The 13,137-nt window shown below is 44.7% G+C and overlaps 1 protein-coding gene across 1 annotated transcript in view; it reads right to left on the bottom strand.

The window, feature by feature from the left end:
* The window catches only part of LOC134346014 (galectin-3-binding protein-like), a 45,957-nt gene that overhangs the window by 24,527 nt on the left and 8,293 nt on the right, over positions 1 to 13,137 (bottom strand). Inside the window, exon 2 of the mRNA XM_063047354.1 lies at positions 919 to 1,110. Within this exon, the coding sequence (XP_062903424.1) occupies positions 919 to 1,110 (192 nt within the window). The remainder of the gene's footprint in view (positions 1 to 918; positions 1,111 to 13,137) is intronic.

Below are 13,137 nucleotides of genomic sequence, written 5' to 3'. Positions count from 1 at the left end.
GAGAGAGAGAGAGAATTTTTATTAATTGAAGGTGGCGTCACAGGTGGACAGGGTTGTAAAGAAGGCTTTTGGCATCCTGGCATTCATAAATCAAAATATTGAGTATAGGAGTTGGGATGTTATGGTGAGGTTGCATAAGACATTGGTGAGGCCAAATTTGGAGTATTGTGTGCAGTTCTGGTCACCTAACTATAGGAAGGATATCAGTAAGACTGAAAGAGTACAGAGAAGATTTACTAGGATGTTGCCAGGTCTTCAGGAGTTGAGTTACAGGGAAAGATTGAACAGGTTAGGACTTTATTCCTTGCAGCGTAGAAGAATGAGGGGAGATTTGATAGAGGTTTTCAAAATTATGAGGGGTATGTCAGAGTAAATGCGAGTAGGCTCTTTCCACTTAGATTAGGAGAGATAAATACGAGAGGACATGGCTTTAGAGTGAAAGGGGAAAGGTTTAGGGGGAACTTCTTCACTCAGAGAGTGGTGGGAGTGTGGAATGTGCTGCCATCTGACATGGTAAATGCGGCTCACTCTTAAGTTTTAAGAATAAATTGGATAGATACATGGGTGGGAGAGGTCTGGAGGGTTATGGACTGTGCGCAGGTCAATGGGACTAGCAGAATAAAGTTTCAGCACAGACTAGAAAGGCCAAATGGCCTGTTTTCTGTGCTGTAATGTTCTATGGTTGTATGGTTCATCTCCATCCTAAATCTTTTCCCCTGAATCTTGAGGCAACGTCCCCTAGTTCTAGTCTCACTTACCAATGGAAAAAACCCCATCCGGTCCCCTCCCACAATCTGGCCTTCCCTCTGTGTGGATACACAAATCAACGATCCTCTCCCCCCCCCCCCACCTAATCTGGCACTCCCTCCAGTGATCAGAGAAATACACAAATCTGTCATCCCCACCCAGTCCCCTCACCTGGTCTGAAGACGCCTCCAATTGCAGCCTCCGTGGCGTTGAGGTAACCGAGACTGCGGCAGACAACGTGAGCATCAGTGAGGTCCCAACCATCATCACACACGGTGCCCCACTCTCCATCGTAGTACACCTCGACACGGCCCTCACTGGGCAGTTGGCCGCTGGACAGACGCAGCTCTTTGTACTCCAGTCCTGGGGACAAGCACACGTCAGCTTGAGAAACTGGAACTGTGTTCTTGTCCAAGTCCCTCTCCAAGTCCTGTGTCAGTATCAATGCCCCAAATCCATGTCCCAGTTCCCATGTCTGGGCCCCAGTCTCACGTCCACACCTGTCTCACATATGTGCTCACACCCCAGATCCCGCATCAGTTGGCCAAGTCATTGGGTGCATTTAAGGCAGAGATAGACAAGTTCTTGATTATCCAGGACATTAAAAGTTTTGGGGAGAAGGTAGGGGAATGGGGATGACTGGAAGAATTGGATCAGCCCATGATTGAATGGCAGAGAAGACTCGATGGGCTGAATGGCCTACTTCTGCTTCTATATCTTATGGTCTTATGCTGTTATGGTCCCAGTTCCCATGTCCATGTCCCAGTTCACACATGTGTGTCCGTGCCCCAGTGTCATGTCCATACCCTAGCCCCAATGTCATTGCATCAGTTCCCGTGTCCCAGTTCCCGAGTCCATACCCTGCTCCCCGTGTCATCGCATCAGTTCCTGTGTCTGTGTCCCAGTTCCCATGTCCATGTCCCGGTTCCGGTATCCGTAGCCCGGTCTCATTTCTTTGTCCCGGTTCTGGTGTCCGTGCTCTAGTTCAGGTGTCAACGCTCTAGTCTCAGTTCCGTGTCCCAGTTCCCATGTCCATCCCATTTCTGTGTCTGTGTCCCAGTCTCATGTCAGTGCCCCATTTCCTGAGTCCATGTCCCATTTCCTATTTCTGTGCCCCAGTTCCCATGTCCTTGTCCCGGTTCAGGTGTGCGTAGCCCAGTCTCATTTCTTTGGCCTGATTCCCGAGTCCATGTCCCAGTTCCCATTTCTGTGTCCCAGTTCCCATGTCCTTGTCCCACTCTCATGTCTGTGCTCCAGTTCACTTGTCAACGCCCCAGCTAAAAGTTTGAAGTTAATAACTTTTGTGGTATTTCTGTTTCAGATAACTGAAAATTGCAAGTAAGCATTGTCTGAGAAAATGGACCTTAGGCCAGGAACTTATCAATCACCCCTCGTATTTAGTGAAGAAACCTCAACTGCTTCCCTGGGCAGAGGATTCCACAGATCCACCACTCTCTGGGAAAAACAGTTTCTCCTCATCTCTGTCCTAAGCTTCTCCCCTGAATCTTGAGGCAATGTCCCCTAGTTCTAGTCTCACCTACCAATGAAAACAACTTTCCTACTTCTATCTTATCTATCCCTTTCAATATTTTGTATGTTTCTATAAGATCCCCTCTTGTTCTTCTGATCTAGAGAGTATTGTCCCAGGCCACTCAATCGCTCCTCATGGGTTAACCCCTTCATCCCTGGAATCAACTTGGTGAACCTCCTCTGCACTGCCTCCAAAGCCAGTATATCCTTCCTCAAGTAAGGAGACCAGAACTGCACGCTGCGACCTCACCAGTACCCTGTATAGTTGCAGCATGACCTCCCTGCTCTTGAATTCAATCCCTCTAGCAACGAAGGCCAACATTCCAGTGACTAGTGGTGTGCCTCAGGGATCTGTACTGGGTCCAGTGTTGTTTGTCATAATGATCTGGATGATGGGGTGGTAAATTGGATTAGTAAGTATGCAGATGATACTAAGATAGGTGGAGTTGTGGATAATGAAGTAGGTTTTCAAAGCTTGCAGAGAGATTTGGGCCGGTTAGAAGAGTGGGCTGAAAGATGGCAGATGGAGTTTAATGCTGATAAGTGTGAGGTGCTACATTTTGGTATGACTAATCAAAATAGGACATATGTGGTAAATGGTAGGGCATTGAAGAATGCAGTAGAACAGAGGGATCTAGGAATAATGGTGCATAGTTCCCTGAAGGTAGAATCTCATGTGGATAGGGTGGTGAAGAAAGCTTTTAGTATGCTGGCCTTTATAAATCAGAGCATTGAGTATAGGATTTGGGATGTAATGTTAAGATAGTACAAGGCATTGGTGAGGCCAAATTTGGAGTATTGTGTACGGTTCTGGTCACCGAATTATAGGAAAGATGTCAACAAAATAGAGAGAGTACAGAGGAGATTTACGAAAATGTTGCCTGGGTTTCAGCACCTAAGTTATGGAGAAAGGTTGGACAAGTTAGGTCTTTATTCTTTGGAGCGTAGAAGGTTGAGGGGGGACTTGATAGAGGTAATTAAAATTATGAGGGGGATAGATAGAGTTGACGTGGATAGGCTTTTTCCATTGAGAGTAGGGGAGATTCAATCAAGAGGACATGAGTTGAGAGTTAAAGGGCAAAAGTTTAGGGGTAATATGAGGGGGAACTTCTCTACTCAGAGAGTGGTAGCTGTGTGGAACGAGCTTCCAGCAGAAGTGGTACAGGCAGGTTCGATATTGTCATTTAAAAAAAAAAATTGGGCAGGTATATGGACAGGAAAGGAATGGAGGGTTATGGGCTGAGTGCAGGTAGATGGGACTAGGTAAGAGTAAGTGTTCAGCACGGACTAGAAGGGCCGAGATGGCCTGTTTCTGTGCTGTAAATGTTATATGATTATATTCCATTTGCCTTCTTAATAATTTGTTGTACCTGCAAGCCAACGTTTTGCAATTCATGAACAAGAACTCCCAAGTCCCTCTGAACAACAGCATGCTGCAATCTTTCACCATTTAAATAATAATCTGCTCTTCTATTATTCCTTCCGAAGTGGATGATCTCGCATTTACGAACATTGTATCCCATCTGCCAGACCTTGGCCCATTCACTTAACCTATCTATGTCCCTCTGCAGGCTCTCCACATCCTCTGTACAATTTGTTTTTCCACTCAGTTTAGCGTTATCAGCAAATTTTGCTACGCTACACTCAGTCCCCTCTTGCAAATCATCAACGTAAATGGTAAACAGCTGCGGGCCCAGCATTGACCCCTGTGGCACCCCACTCACCACTGATTGTCAACCGGAGAAACACCCATTTATACCAACTCTCTGTCTTCTATTGGTTAACCAATCCACTATCCATGCCAATACACTTCCTCCGACTCCATGCATCTGTATCTTATTTATAAGTCTCTTGTGCGGAGCCTTATCAAACACCTTCTGGAAATTCAAGTATATGACATCCACCTGTTCCCCTCTATCCACTGCACTCATTATGTCCTCATAGAACTCCAGTAAGTTTGTCAAACAGGACCTGCCCTTTCTGAATCCATGCTGCGTCTGTCTAATGGAACCACTCCTTGCTAAATGTTTCACTATTTCTTCCTTAATGGCAGCTTCAAGCATTTTCACAACTACAGATGTTAAGCTAGCTGGCCTCCAGTTGCCCGTCTTTTGCCTACATCTTTTTTTAAAAAGTGGCGTGACATTTGCTGTTTTCCAGTCTGCCCGGGACTTGCCCAGAGTCTAGAGAATTTTGGTAAATGATTACCAATGTGTCTACTATAACCTCCGCCAATTCCTCAGCACCCTGGGATGCATCCCATCAGGACCAGGGGACTTCTCTACCTTCAGGCCCTCTAGTTTACTCATCACTACCTCTCTAGTGACAGTGATTTTATCGAGGTCCTCACCTCCTATTTCGTCCATCACATCATTCTTTGACATATCAGACGTGTCCTCCAACATGAAGGCCGACAGAAAATAGTCATTCAATGTCTCAGCCATTTCCTTTTCACCCAATATCAATCTCCCTTCTCGTCTTCCAAGGGACCTATGTTGACTTTAGCCACCCTCTTCCGCTTTATATATTTATAAAAACTTTTGTTATCTGTTTTTATATTTTGTGCTAATTTACTTTCATACTCTGTCTTCCCTTTCCTTATTTCTTGTTTAGTTGTTCTTTGTTACTTTTTAAAGTTTTCCCAATCCTCCAGTCTCCCGCTGCTCTTTGCCACTTTGTACGTATGTGCTTTTAATATGATACTATCTTTTATTTCCTTAGTTACTCAAGGCTGGCTCTCCCCACATTTACTGTCCTTACTTTTGACTGGAATATACTTTTGTTGAGCACTGTGAAAAATCTCTTAGAAAGTATTCCACTGTTCCTCAACTATCCTACCAAATAGCCTGTGCTCCCAATCCACATTAGCCAACTCCTCCCTCATCCTGTTGTAATTCACTAGTTTTAGATCTAACTATTTCATCCTCCATCTGTATGTGAAATTCAAACATACTATGATCACTCTTTCCAAAAGGATTCCTACTACAAGATCGTTAATCTTACCTGTCTCATTACACAGGACTAGATCCAAGACAGCATTTTCCCTTGTAGGTTCACTAACATGCTGCTCAGGAAAGCCATCACGGATGCATTCTACGAAGTCCTCCTCAAGACTTCCTTGACCAACCTGATTCACCCCCATGACAACTGCCGTTCCATTCTTACAAGCCTCAGTTATTTCTTGGTTAATCACCTCTGCCACTGAAATATTTTTATTAGGTGGCTATAGACAACTCCCACCAGTGATTTTTTTCCCTTTTCTATTCTTAATCTCAACATTCTGATCCATGGATCTTATATCGTGTCTCACAATCGCTCTGATCTCATCCTTAATTAAGAGCACCACCCACCTCCTTTGCTTTCCTGCCTATCTTTCCGTACTACCTGATACCCTTGGATATTAAATTCCCAGTCAGCTCCACCTTGCAACCAGGTTTCTGTAATGGCCACTAAATCATATGCCTTGGTACTGATCTGTGCCACAAGTTCACTGACCTTGTTTCTAATACTACGGGCATTTGGATAAAGTGCCCTTATACTTATTGTTCCTTTAGAATCTAGTGACCTATGTGATTTTTACTTTTTACTTTTATGTATTCTACACTTGCTTTTTTCTTCACTAACTCTAGCTTTGGTCTCTGCATCACTTCCCTTTTCTTTTCTGTGTGGGTTCCCATCCCCCTGCCATATTAGTTTAAAACCTCCCCAACAGCACTAGCAAACAATCTCCCTAGGACATTGATCCCAGCCCTGCCCAGATGTAGACTGTCTGGACGGTACCAGTCCCACCTCCCCCAGAAATGGTTCCAATGCCCCAAGAGTCTGAAACCCTCCCTCCTGCCCCACCGCTGAAGCCACATATTCATTCTAGCCATCCTGCTATTCCAACTCTGGCTAGCACGTGGCACCGGTAATAATCCTGAGATTATTACCTTTGAGGTCCTACTTTTTAATTTATCTCCTAGCTTCCTAAATTCAGCTTGTAGGATCTCATCCCGCTTTCTTCCTATATCGTTTAGTACCTACATGCACCACGACAGCTGGCTGCTCACCCTTCCCTTTCAGAATGCCCTGCAGCCTCTCCGAGACATCTCTGACCCTTGCACCCGGGAGGCAACACACCGTATGGAAGTCCCGTTTGTGGTCACAGAAGCTCCTCTCTATTCCCCTCACCATGGAATCCCCCACCACAACAGCTCCACCACTCTTTCTGTTGCCCTCATGCACAGCAGAGCCACCCACGGTGCCATGATCCTGGCTACTGCTGCCTTCACCCAATGAGCCATCTCCCCCAACAGACTACAAAACAGCATATCTGACCACAGAGGACTCCTGTACTACTTGTCCTGTTGGTCACCCATTCCTATCTTTCCTTAGATCCTTAAACATACGGTGTGACCAACTCTCTAAATGTGCTATCCACAACATTCTCAGCATCTCCCTTATATGGAGATGGGCTAACGCCTATTGACATCAATGGATCTGGGGTTGAGAGGGTGAACAGCTTTAAGTTCCTTGGCATACACATCACCAAAGATCTCAGGTGGTCTGCACATACCAACTGTGTGGTGAAAAAGGCACAACAGCACCTCTTTCACCTCAGACGGTTGAGGAAGTTTGATAGGGTTCCCAAATCCTAAGAACTTTCTATAGAGATACCATTGAAAGCATGCTGACTGGCTGCATCACTACCTGGTATGGGAACTGCACTTCCCTCAATCACAGGACTCTGCATAGAGTGGTGCGGACAGCCCAGCGCATCTGTAGATGTGAACTTCCCACTATTCAGGACATTTACAAAGACAGGTGTGTAAAAAGGTCCCAAATGATCATTGGGGACCTGAGTCACCCCAACCACAAATTGTTCCAGCTGCTACCTTCCGGGAAATGGTACCACAGCATAAAAGCCAGGACCAACAGGCTCCGGGACAGCTTCTTCCACCAGGCCATCAGACTGCTTAATTCATGCTGACACAACTGTATTTCTACATTTTATTGGTTGTCTGCTTGTACATACTATTTATTATAAATTACTATCAAGTTCACATTACACACTTAGACAAGAGGTAATGTAAATATTTTTACTCCTCAGTATATGAAAGATGTAAATAATGAAGTCAATTTGAATTTGAAATAGAAGAGGAACATCAAAAGGGCAATGTTATGATAGTCATGGGAGATTTTAACATGCAGGTTGATTGGGAAAATCAGGTTGAGAATGGATCTCAAGAGAATGAGTTTGTTGAATACCTAAGAGATAGCTTTTTACAGCAGTTTGTTGTTGAGCCCACTAGGGGATCGGCTATACTGGATTGGGTGTAATGTAATGAACCAGAGGCGATTAGGGAGCTTAAGGTAAAAGAACCCTCAGGAGCCAGTGATCACAATGTGATCGTTCAACTTGAAATTTGATAGGGAGAAAGTAAAGTCTGATGCAGCAGTATTTCAGTGGAGGAAAGGAAATTACAGTGGTATGAGAGAGGAGTTGGCCAAAGTAAATTAGGAGCTGCTGGCAGGGATGTCAGCAGAGCAGCAAATGCATGAGTTTCTGGGAAAAATGAGGAAGGTGTAGAATAAGTGTATTCCAAAAATGAAAAAGTTCTCATATGGCAAAATCGTACACCCATGGCTGTCAAGGAAAGTCAAAGCTAAAGTAAAAGCAAAAGAGAGGACATGCAACAAAGCAAAAATTAGTGGGAGGACAGAACATTGGGAAGCTTTCATAACCCTACAGAGAACAACTAAAATAACCATTAGGAGAGAAAATATGAAATATGAAAACAAGTTAGTAAAAAATATCAAAGTGGATAGTAAAAACTTTTTCAAGTATGTAAAAAATAAAAGAGAGACGAGAGTGGATATAGGACTGCTAGTAAATGAGGCTGGAGAAATAATAATGGGTCAAGTAGATGGCAGATGAACTAAATGAGTATTTTGCATCAGTCTTTACTGTGCAAGACACCATCATTGTGCCAGGAGTTAAGAGTAGGAGGGAAGAGGGTGCAGTTACAATTACAAGGAAGAAGATGCTTAAAAAACTGAAAGACCTAAGGGTACGTAAGTCACCTGGAACAGATGAATTGCACCCTTGGGTTCTGAAAGAGGTAGGAGTATATATTGTGGTGGATAGCAATAATCTTTCAAAACTCATTGGGCTCTGACATAATAGGGGGAGGAGAAGATGGCAGCATGACGCAGCATGCGCGGCTGCTCCAAAACGATATCGTACACCGCTCCCCGGCCTTTAGTATTATCATGGAAAAGGACAGGATCAGAGAGGACAGGAAAATTTTTCATTGGGGAAGGACAAATTATGAGGCTATAAGGCTAGAACTTGCGGGTGTGAATTGGGATGATGTTTTTGCAGGGAAATGTACTATGGACATGTGGTCAATGTTTAGAGATCTCTTGCGGGTTGTAAGGGATAAATTTGTCCCAGTGAGGAAGATAAAGAATGGTAGGGTGAAGGAACCATGGGTGACAAGTGAGGTGGAAAATCTAGTCAGGTGGAAGAAGGCAGCATACATGAGGTTTAGGAAGCAAGGATCAGATGGGTCTATTGAGGAATATAGGGAAGCAAGAAAGGAGCTTAAGAAGGGGCTGAGAAGAGCAAGAAGGGGACATGAGAAGGCCTTGGCGAGTAGGGTAAAGGAAAACCCCAAGGCATTCTTCAATTATGTGAAGAAAAAAAGGACGACAGGAGTGAAGGTAGGACCGATTAGAGATAAAGGTGGGAAGATGTGCCTGGAGCTGTGGAAGTGAGCGAGGTCCTCAATGAATACTTCTCCGGTATTCACCAATGAGAGGGAACTTGATGATGGTGAGGACAATATGAGTGAGGTTGATGTTCTAGAGCATGCTGATATTAAGGGAGAGGTGCTGTTGGAGTTGTTAAAATACATTAGGACAGATAAGTCCCCGGGGCCTGATGGAATATTCCCCAGGCTGCTCCACGAGGCGAAAGAAGAGATTGCTGAGCCTCTGGCTAGGATCTTTATGTCCTCGTTGTCCACGGGAATGGTACCAGAGGATTGGAGGGAGGCGAATGTTGTTCCCTTGTTCAAAAAAGGTAGTAGGGATAGTCCGGGTAATTTATAGACCAGTGAGCCTTACGTCTGTGGTGGGAAAGCTGTTGGAAAAGATTCTTAGAGACAGGATCTCTGGGCATTTAGAGAATCATGGTCTGATCAGGGACAGCCAGCATGGCTTTGTGAAGGGCAGATCATGTCTAACAAGCCTGATAGAGTTCTTTGAGGAGGGGACCAGGCATATAGATGAGGGTAGTGCAGTGGATGTGATCTATATGGATTTTAATAAGGCATTTGACAAGGTTCCACACGGTAGGCTTATTCAGAAAGTTAGAAGGCATGGGATCCAGGGAAGTTTGGCCAGGTGGATTCAGAATTGGCTTGCCTGCAGAAGGCAGAGGGTGGTGGTGGAGGGAGTACATTCAGATTGGAGGATTGTGACTAGTGGTGTCCCACAAGGATCTGTTCTGGGACCGCTACTTTTTGTGATTTTTATTAACAACCTGGATATGGGGGTAGAAGGGTGGGTTGGCAGGTTTGCAGACGACACAAAGGTTGGTGGTGTTGTAGATAGTATGGAGGATTGTCAAAGATTGCAGAGAGACATTGATAGGATGCAGAAGTGGGCTGAGAAGTGGCAGATGGAGTTCAACCCGGAGAAATGTGAGGTGGTACACTTTGGAAGGACAAACTCCAAGGCAGAGTACAAAGTAAATGGCAGGATACTTGGTAGTGTGGAGGAGCAGAGGGATCTGGGGTACATGTCCACAGATCCCTGAAAGTTGCCTCACAGGTGGATAGGGTAGTTAAGAAAGCTTATGGGGCGTTAGCTTTCATAAGTCGAGGAATAGAGTTTAAGAGTCACGATGTAATGATGCAGCTCTATAAAACTCTGGTTAGGCCACACTTGGAGTACTGTGTCCAGTTCTGGTCGCCTCACTATAGAAAGGATGTGGAAGCATTGGAAAGGGTACAGAGGAGATTTACCAGGATGCTGCTTGGTTTAGAAAGTATGTATTATGATTAGAGATTAAGGGAGCTAGGGCTTTACTCTTTGGAGAGAAGGAGGATGAGAGGAGACATGATAGAGGTGTACAAGATAATAAGAGGAATAGATAGAGTGGATAGCCAGCACCTCTTCCCCAGGGCACCACTGCTCAATACAAGAGGACATGGCTTTAAGGTAAGGGGTGGGAAGTTCAAGGGGGATATTAGAGGAAGATTTTTTACTCAGAGAGTGGTTGGTGCGTGAAATGCACTGCCTGAGTCAGTGGTGGAGGCAGATACACTAGTGAAATTTAAGAGACTACTAGACAGGTATATGGAGGAATCTAAGGTGGGGGCTTATATGGGAGGCAGGGTTTGAGGGTTGGCAGAACATTGTGGGCTGAAGGGCCTGTACTGTGCTGTACTATTCTATGTTCTATATGTTAACTAGGGGCTGCGCACAATCCTGATTTGATGGAGACAGCCGTGAGAAGTACAGAGGAACATCTGGAGAAAATTCTGAAATGCCCGCTTCACTGCCGCTGCTACTGTGTGATCAAGAATCTCTGGAGGGGAAGGCCCCAAATCCTCGGCTTTGCCTATTGCCTGTTCCCGGGGCTGGGGTCAAAGCGCTCAGCAGAGACGGTGCTCGGTGTCGGGGGGCTGGTCGGAGGTTCGAAGTTTTCGGAAGGACTCAAGAGTCGGCTGTGGTCGGGTGCTTCCAGGGTGCTGCATCAGCAAGTTTGCGGCGCTGGAAGCTCATGGCAGGAAGAGTTTTACTTCCTTCTACCGTCTGCATGAGATGATGGGACTTTCGAGAGACTTTTTTTCACTGCGCCCATGGTCTGTTCTTCATGAAATTACGGCATTGCTTTGCACTGTTGTAACTATATGTTATAATTATGTTATTTTCATCAGTTTTTCAGTCGGTTTGACGTGTTTCTGTGATATCATTCTGGAGAAACATTGTATCATTTCTTAATGCATGCATTACTAAATGGCAATAAAAGAGGACTGCGTGTCTTCATAATCTAATCTATAATCTAATCTAATTGTAAATGTCACTCCACTATTTAAGAAAGGAGGGAGGTAGCATAAAGGAAATTATAGACCAGTTAGCCTGACACCAATGGTTGGGAGGATGTTGGAGTCAATTGTTTAAAGATGGAGTGATGGAGTACTTGGTGACACAGGACAAGTTAGTATAAAGTCAGCATGGTTTCCCTCAGGGAAAATCTTGCCTGACAAACCTGCTGGAATTCTTTGAGGAGATTACAAGTAAGATAGATAATGGGGATGTAGTGGCTGTTGTACATTTGGACTTTCAGAAGGCCTTTGATAAGGTGCCACACATGAGGCTGCTTACCAAGTTAAGAGCTCATGGTTTTACAAGAAAGTTACTGGCATGGTTAGTATATTGGCTGATGGGTAAGAGGCAGTGAGTGGGAATAAAAGGAACCTTTTCTGGTTGGCTGCCAGTGACTAGTGGTGTGCCGCAAGGGTTGTGTTGGGTCAGCTGCAGAAGGACTTAGTCAGGTTAGGAGAATGGGCAAGAAAGTGGCAAATTAAATACAATGTTGGAAAATGCATGGACATGTACTTTGGTAGTGGAAATAGATGTGCAGTTTATTTTCTAAGCGGGGAGAAAATCCAAAAATCTGAGATGCAAAGGAACTTGGAGGTCCTTGTGCAGATCAACTAATGCTCAACATGCAGGTCGAGTCGGTGGTGAGGAAGGAAATGCCATGTTAGCATTCATTTCAAGAGGTCTAGAATACAAGAACAGGGATGTGATGCTGTGGGTTTATAAGGCAACGGTAAGGCCTCACCTTCAGTATTTTGAACAGTTTTGGGTTCCTTATTTAAGAAAAGATGTGCTGGCATTGGAGAGGGTACAGAGAAGTTCACAAAGATGATTCTGGGAATGAAAGGGCTATCATATGAGGAATGTTTGATAGTTCTGGGTCTGTACTCACTGGAATTCAGAAGGATGAGGGTGGATCTAATTGAAACCTTTCAAATGTTGAAAGGCCTAGACAGAGTAGATGTGAAAAGGATGTTTCCCATGGTGGGAGAGGGTAGGACAAGAAGGCACAGCCTCAGGATAGAGGGGTGTCCATTTAAAAGAGAAATTTATTTAGCCAGAGGGTCATGAATTTAGAAACATAGAAAACCTATAGCACAATATAGGCCCTTCAGCCAACAATGCTGTGCAGAACATGTACTTACTTTAGAAATTAACTAGAATTACCCAAAGCCCTCTATTTTTCTAAACTCCATATACCTATCCAGAGGTCTCTTAAAAGACCCTACTGCATCCAAATTGTGGAATTTATTACCACAAGCAGCTGTGGAGGCCAGGTCATTAGGTATATTCAAAGCAGAGTTGACAGGTTCTTGAATGAACACAGCACCCAAGGTTATGGGGAGAAGGCTGGGAAATGTGGCTGAGCTGGTGAAAAAAAAGTATCAACTGTGATTGAATGGCAGACCAGACTCAATGGGCCAAATGGCCTAAATGTGCTCATATGTCTTGTGTTCTTATGGTTATAGAACTCTGGTTTGGCCACATCTGGAGTATTACATACAGTATTGCAGGAGGATGTGACTGCGAGTGGGGTGATTAGTGGGATCCAAGAGACAGTGCTGGAGGAGCCTCAACCCTTGGGCTTGTCCAACAGGTCTGAGATTCTTGCTCCCTGTGTGGCTGAGAGTGGGGGCGGTAGGAAGGATGAGCAACCAAACTGTGGCACCGTAGTTCAGGGAGCCATTCAAGAGAGGGGATAGCAAAGAAACATAGTGGTAATTGGGGATAGTCTAGTCAGGGGAATAGACAGAGTTCACT

This window comes from Mobula hypostoma, chromosome 4 (assembly GCF_963921235.1).
Source record: "Mobula hypostoma chromosome 4, sMobHyp1.1, whole genome shotgun sequence".
Lineage (NCBI taxonomy): Eukaryota > Metazoa > Chordata > Chondrichthyes > Myliobatiformes > Myliobatidae > Mobula > Mobula hypostoma.
This window is presented reverse-complemented; position numbering and strand designations above follow the sequence as displayed.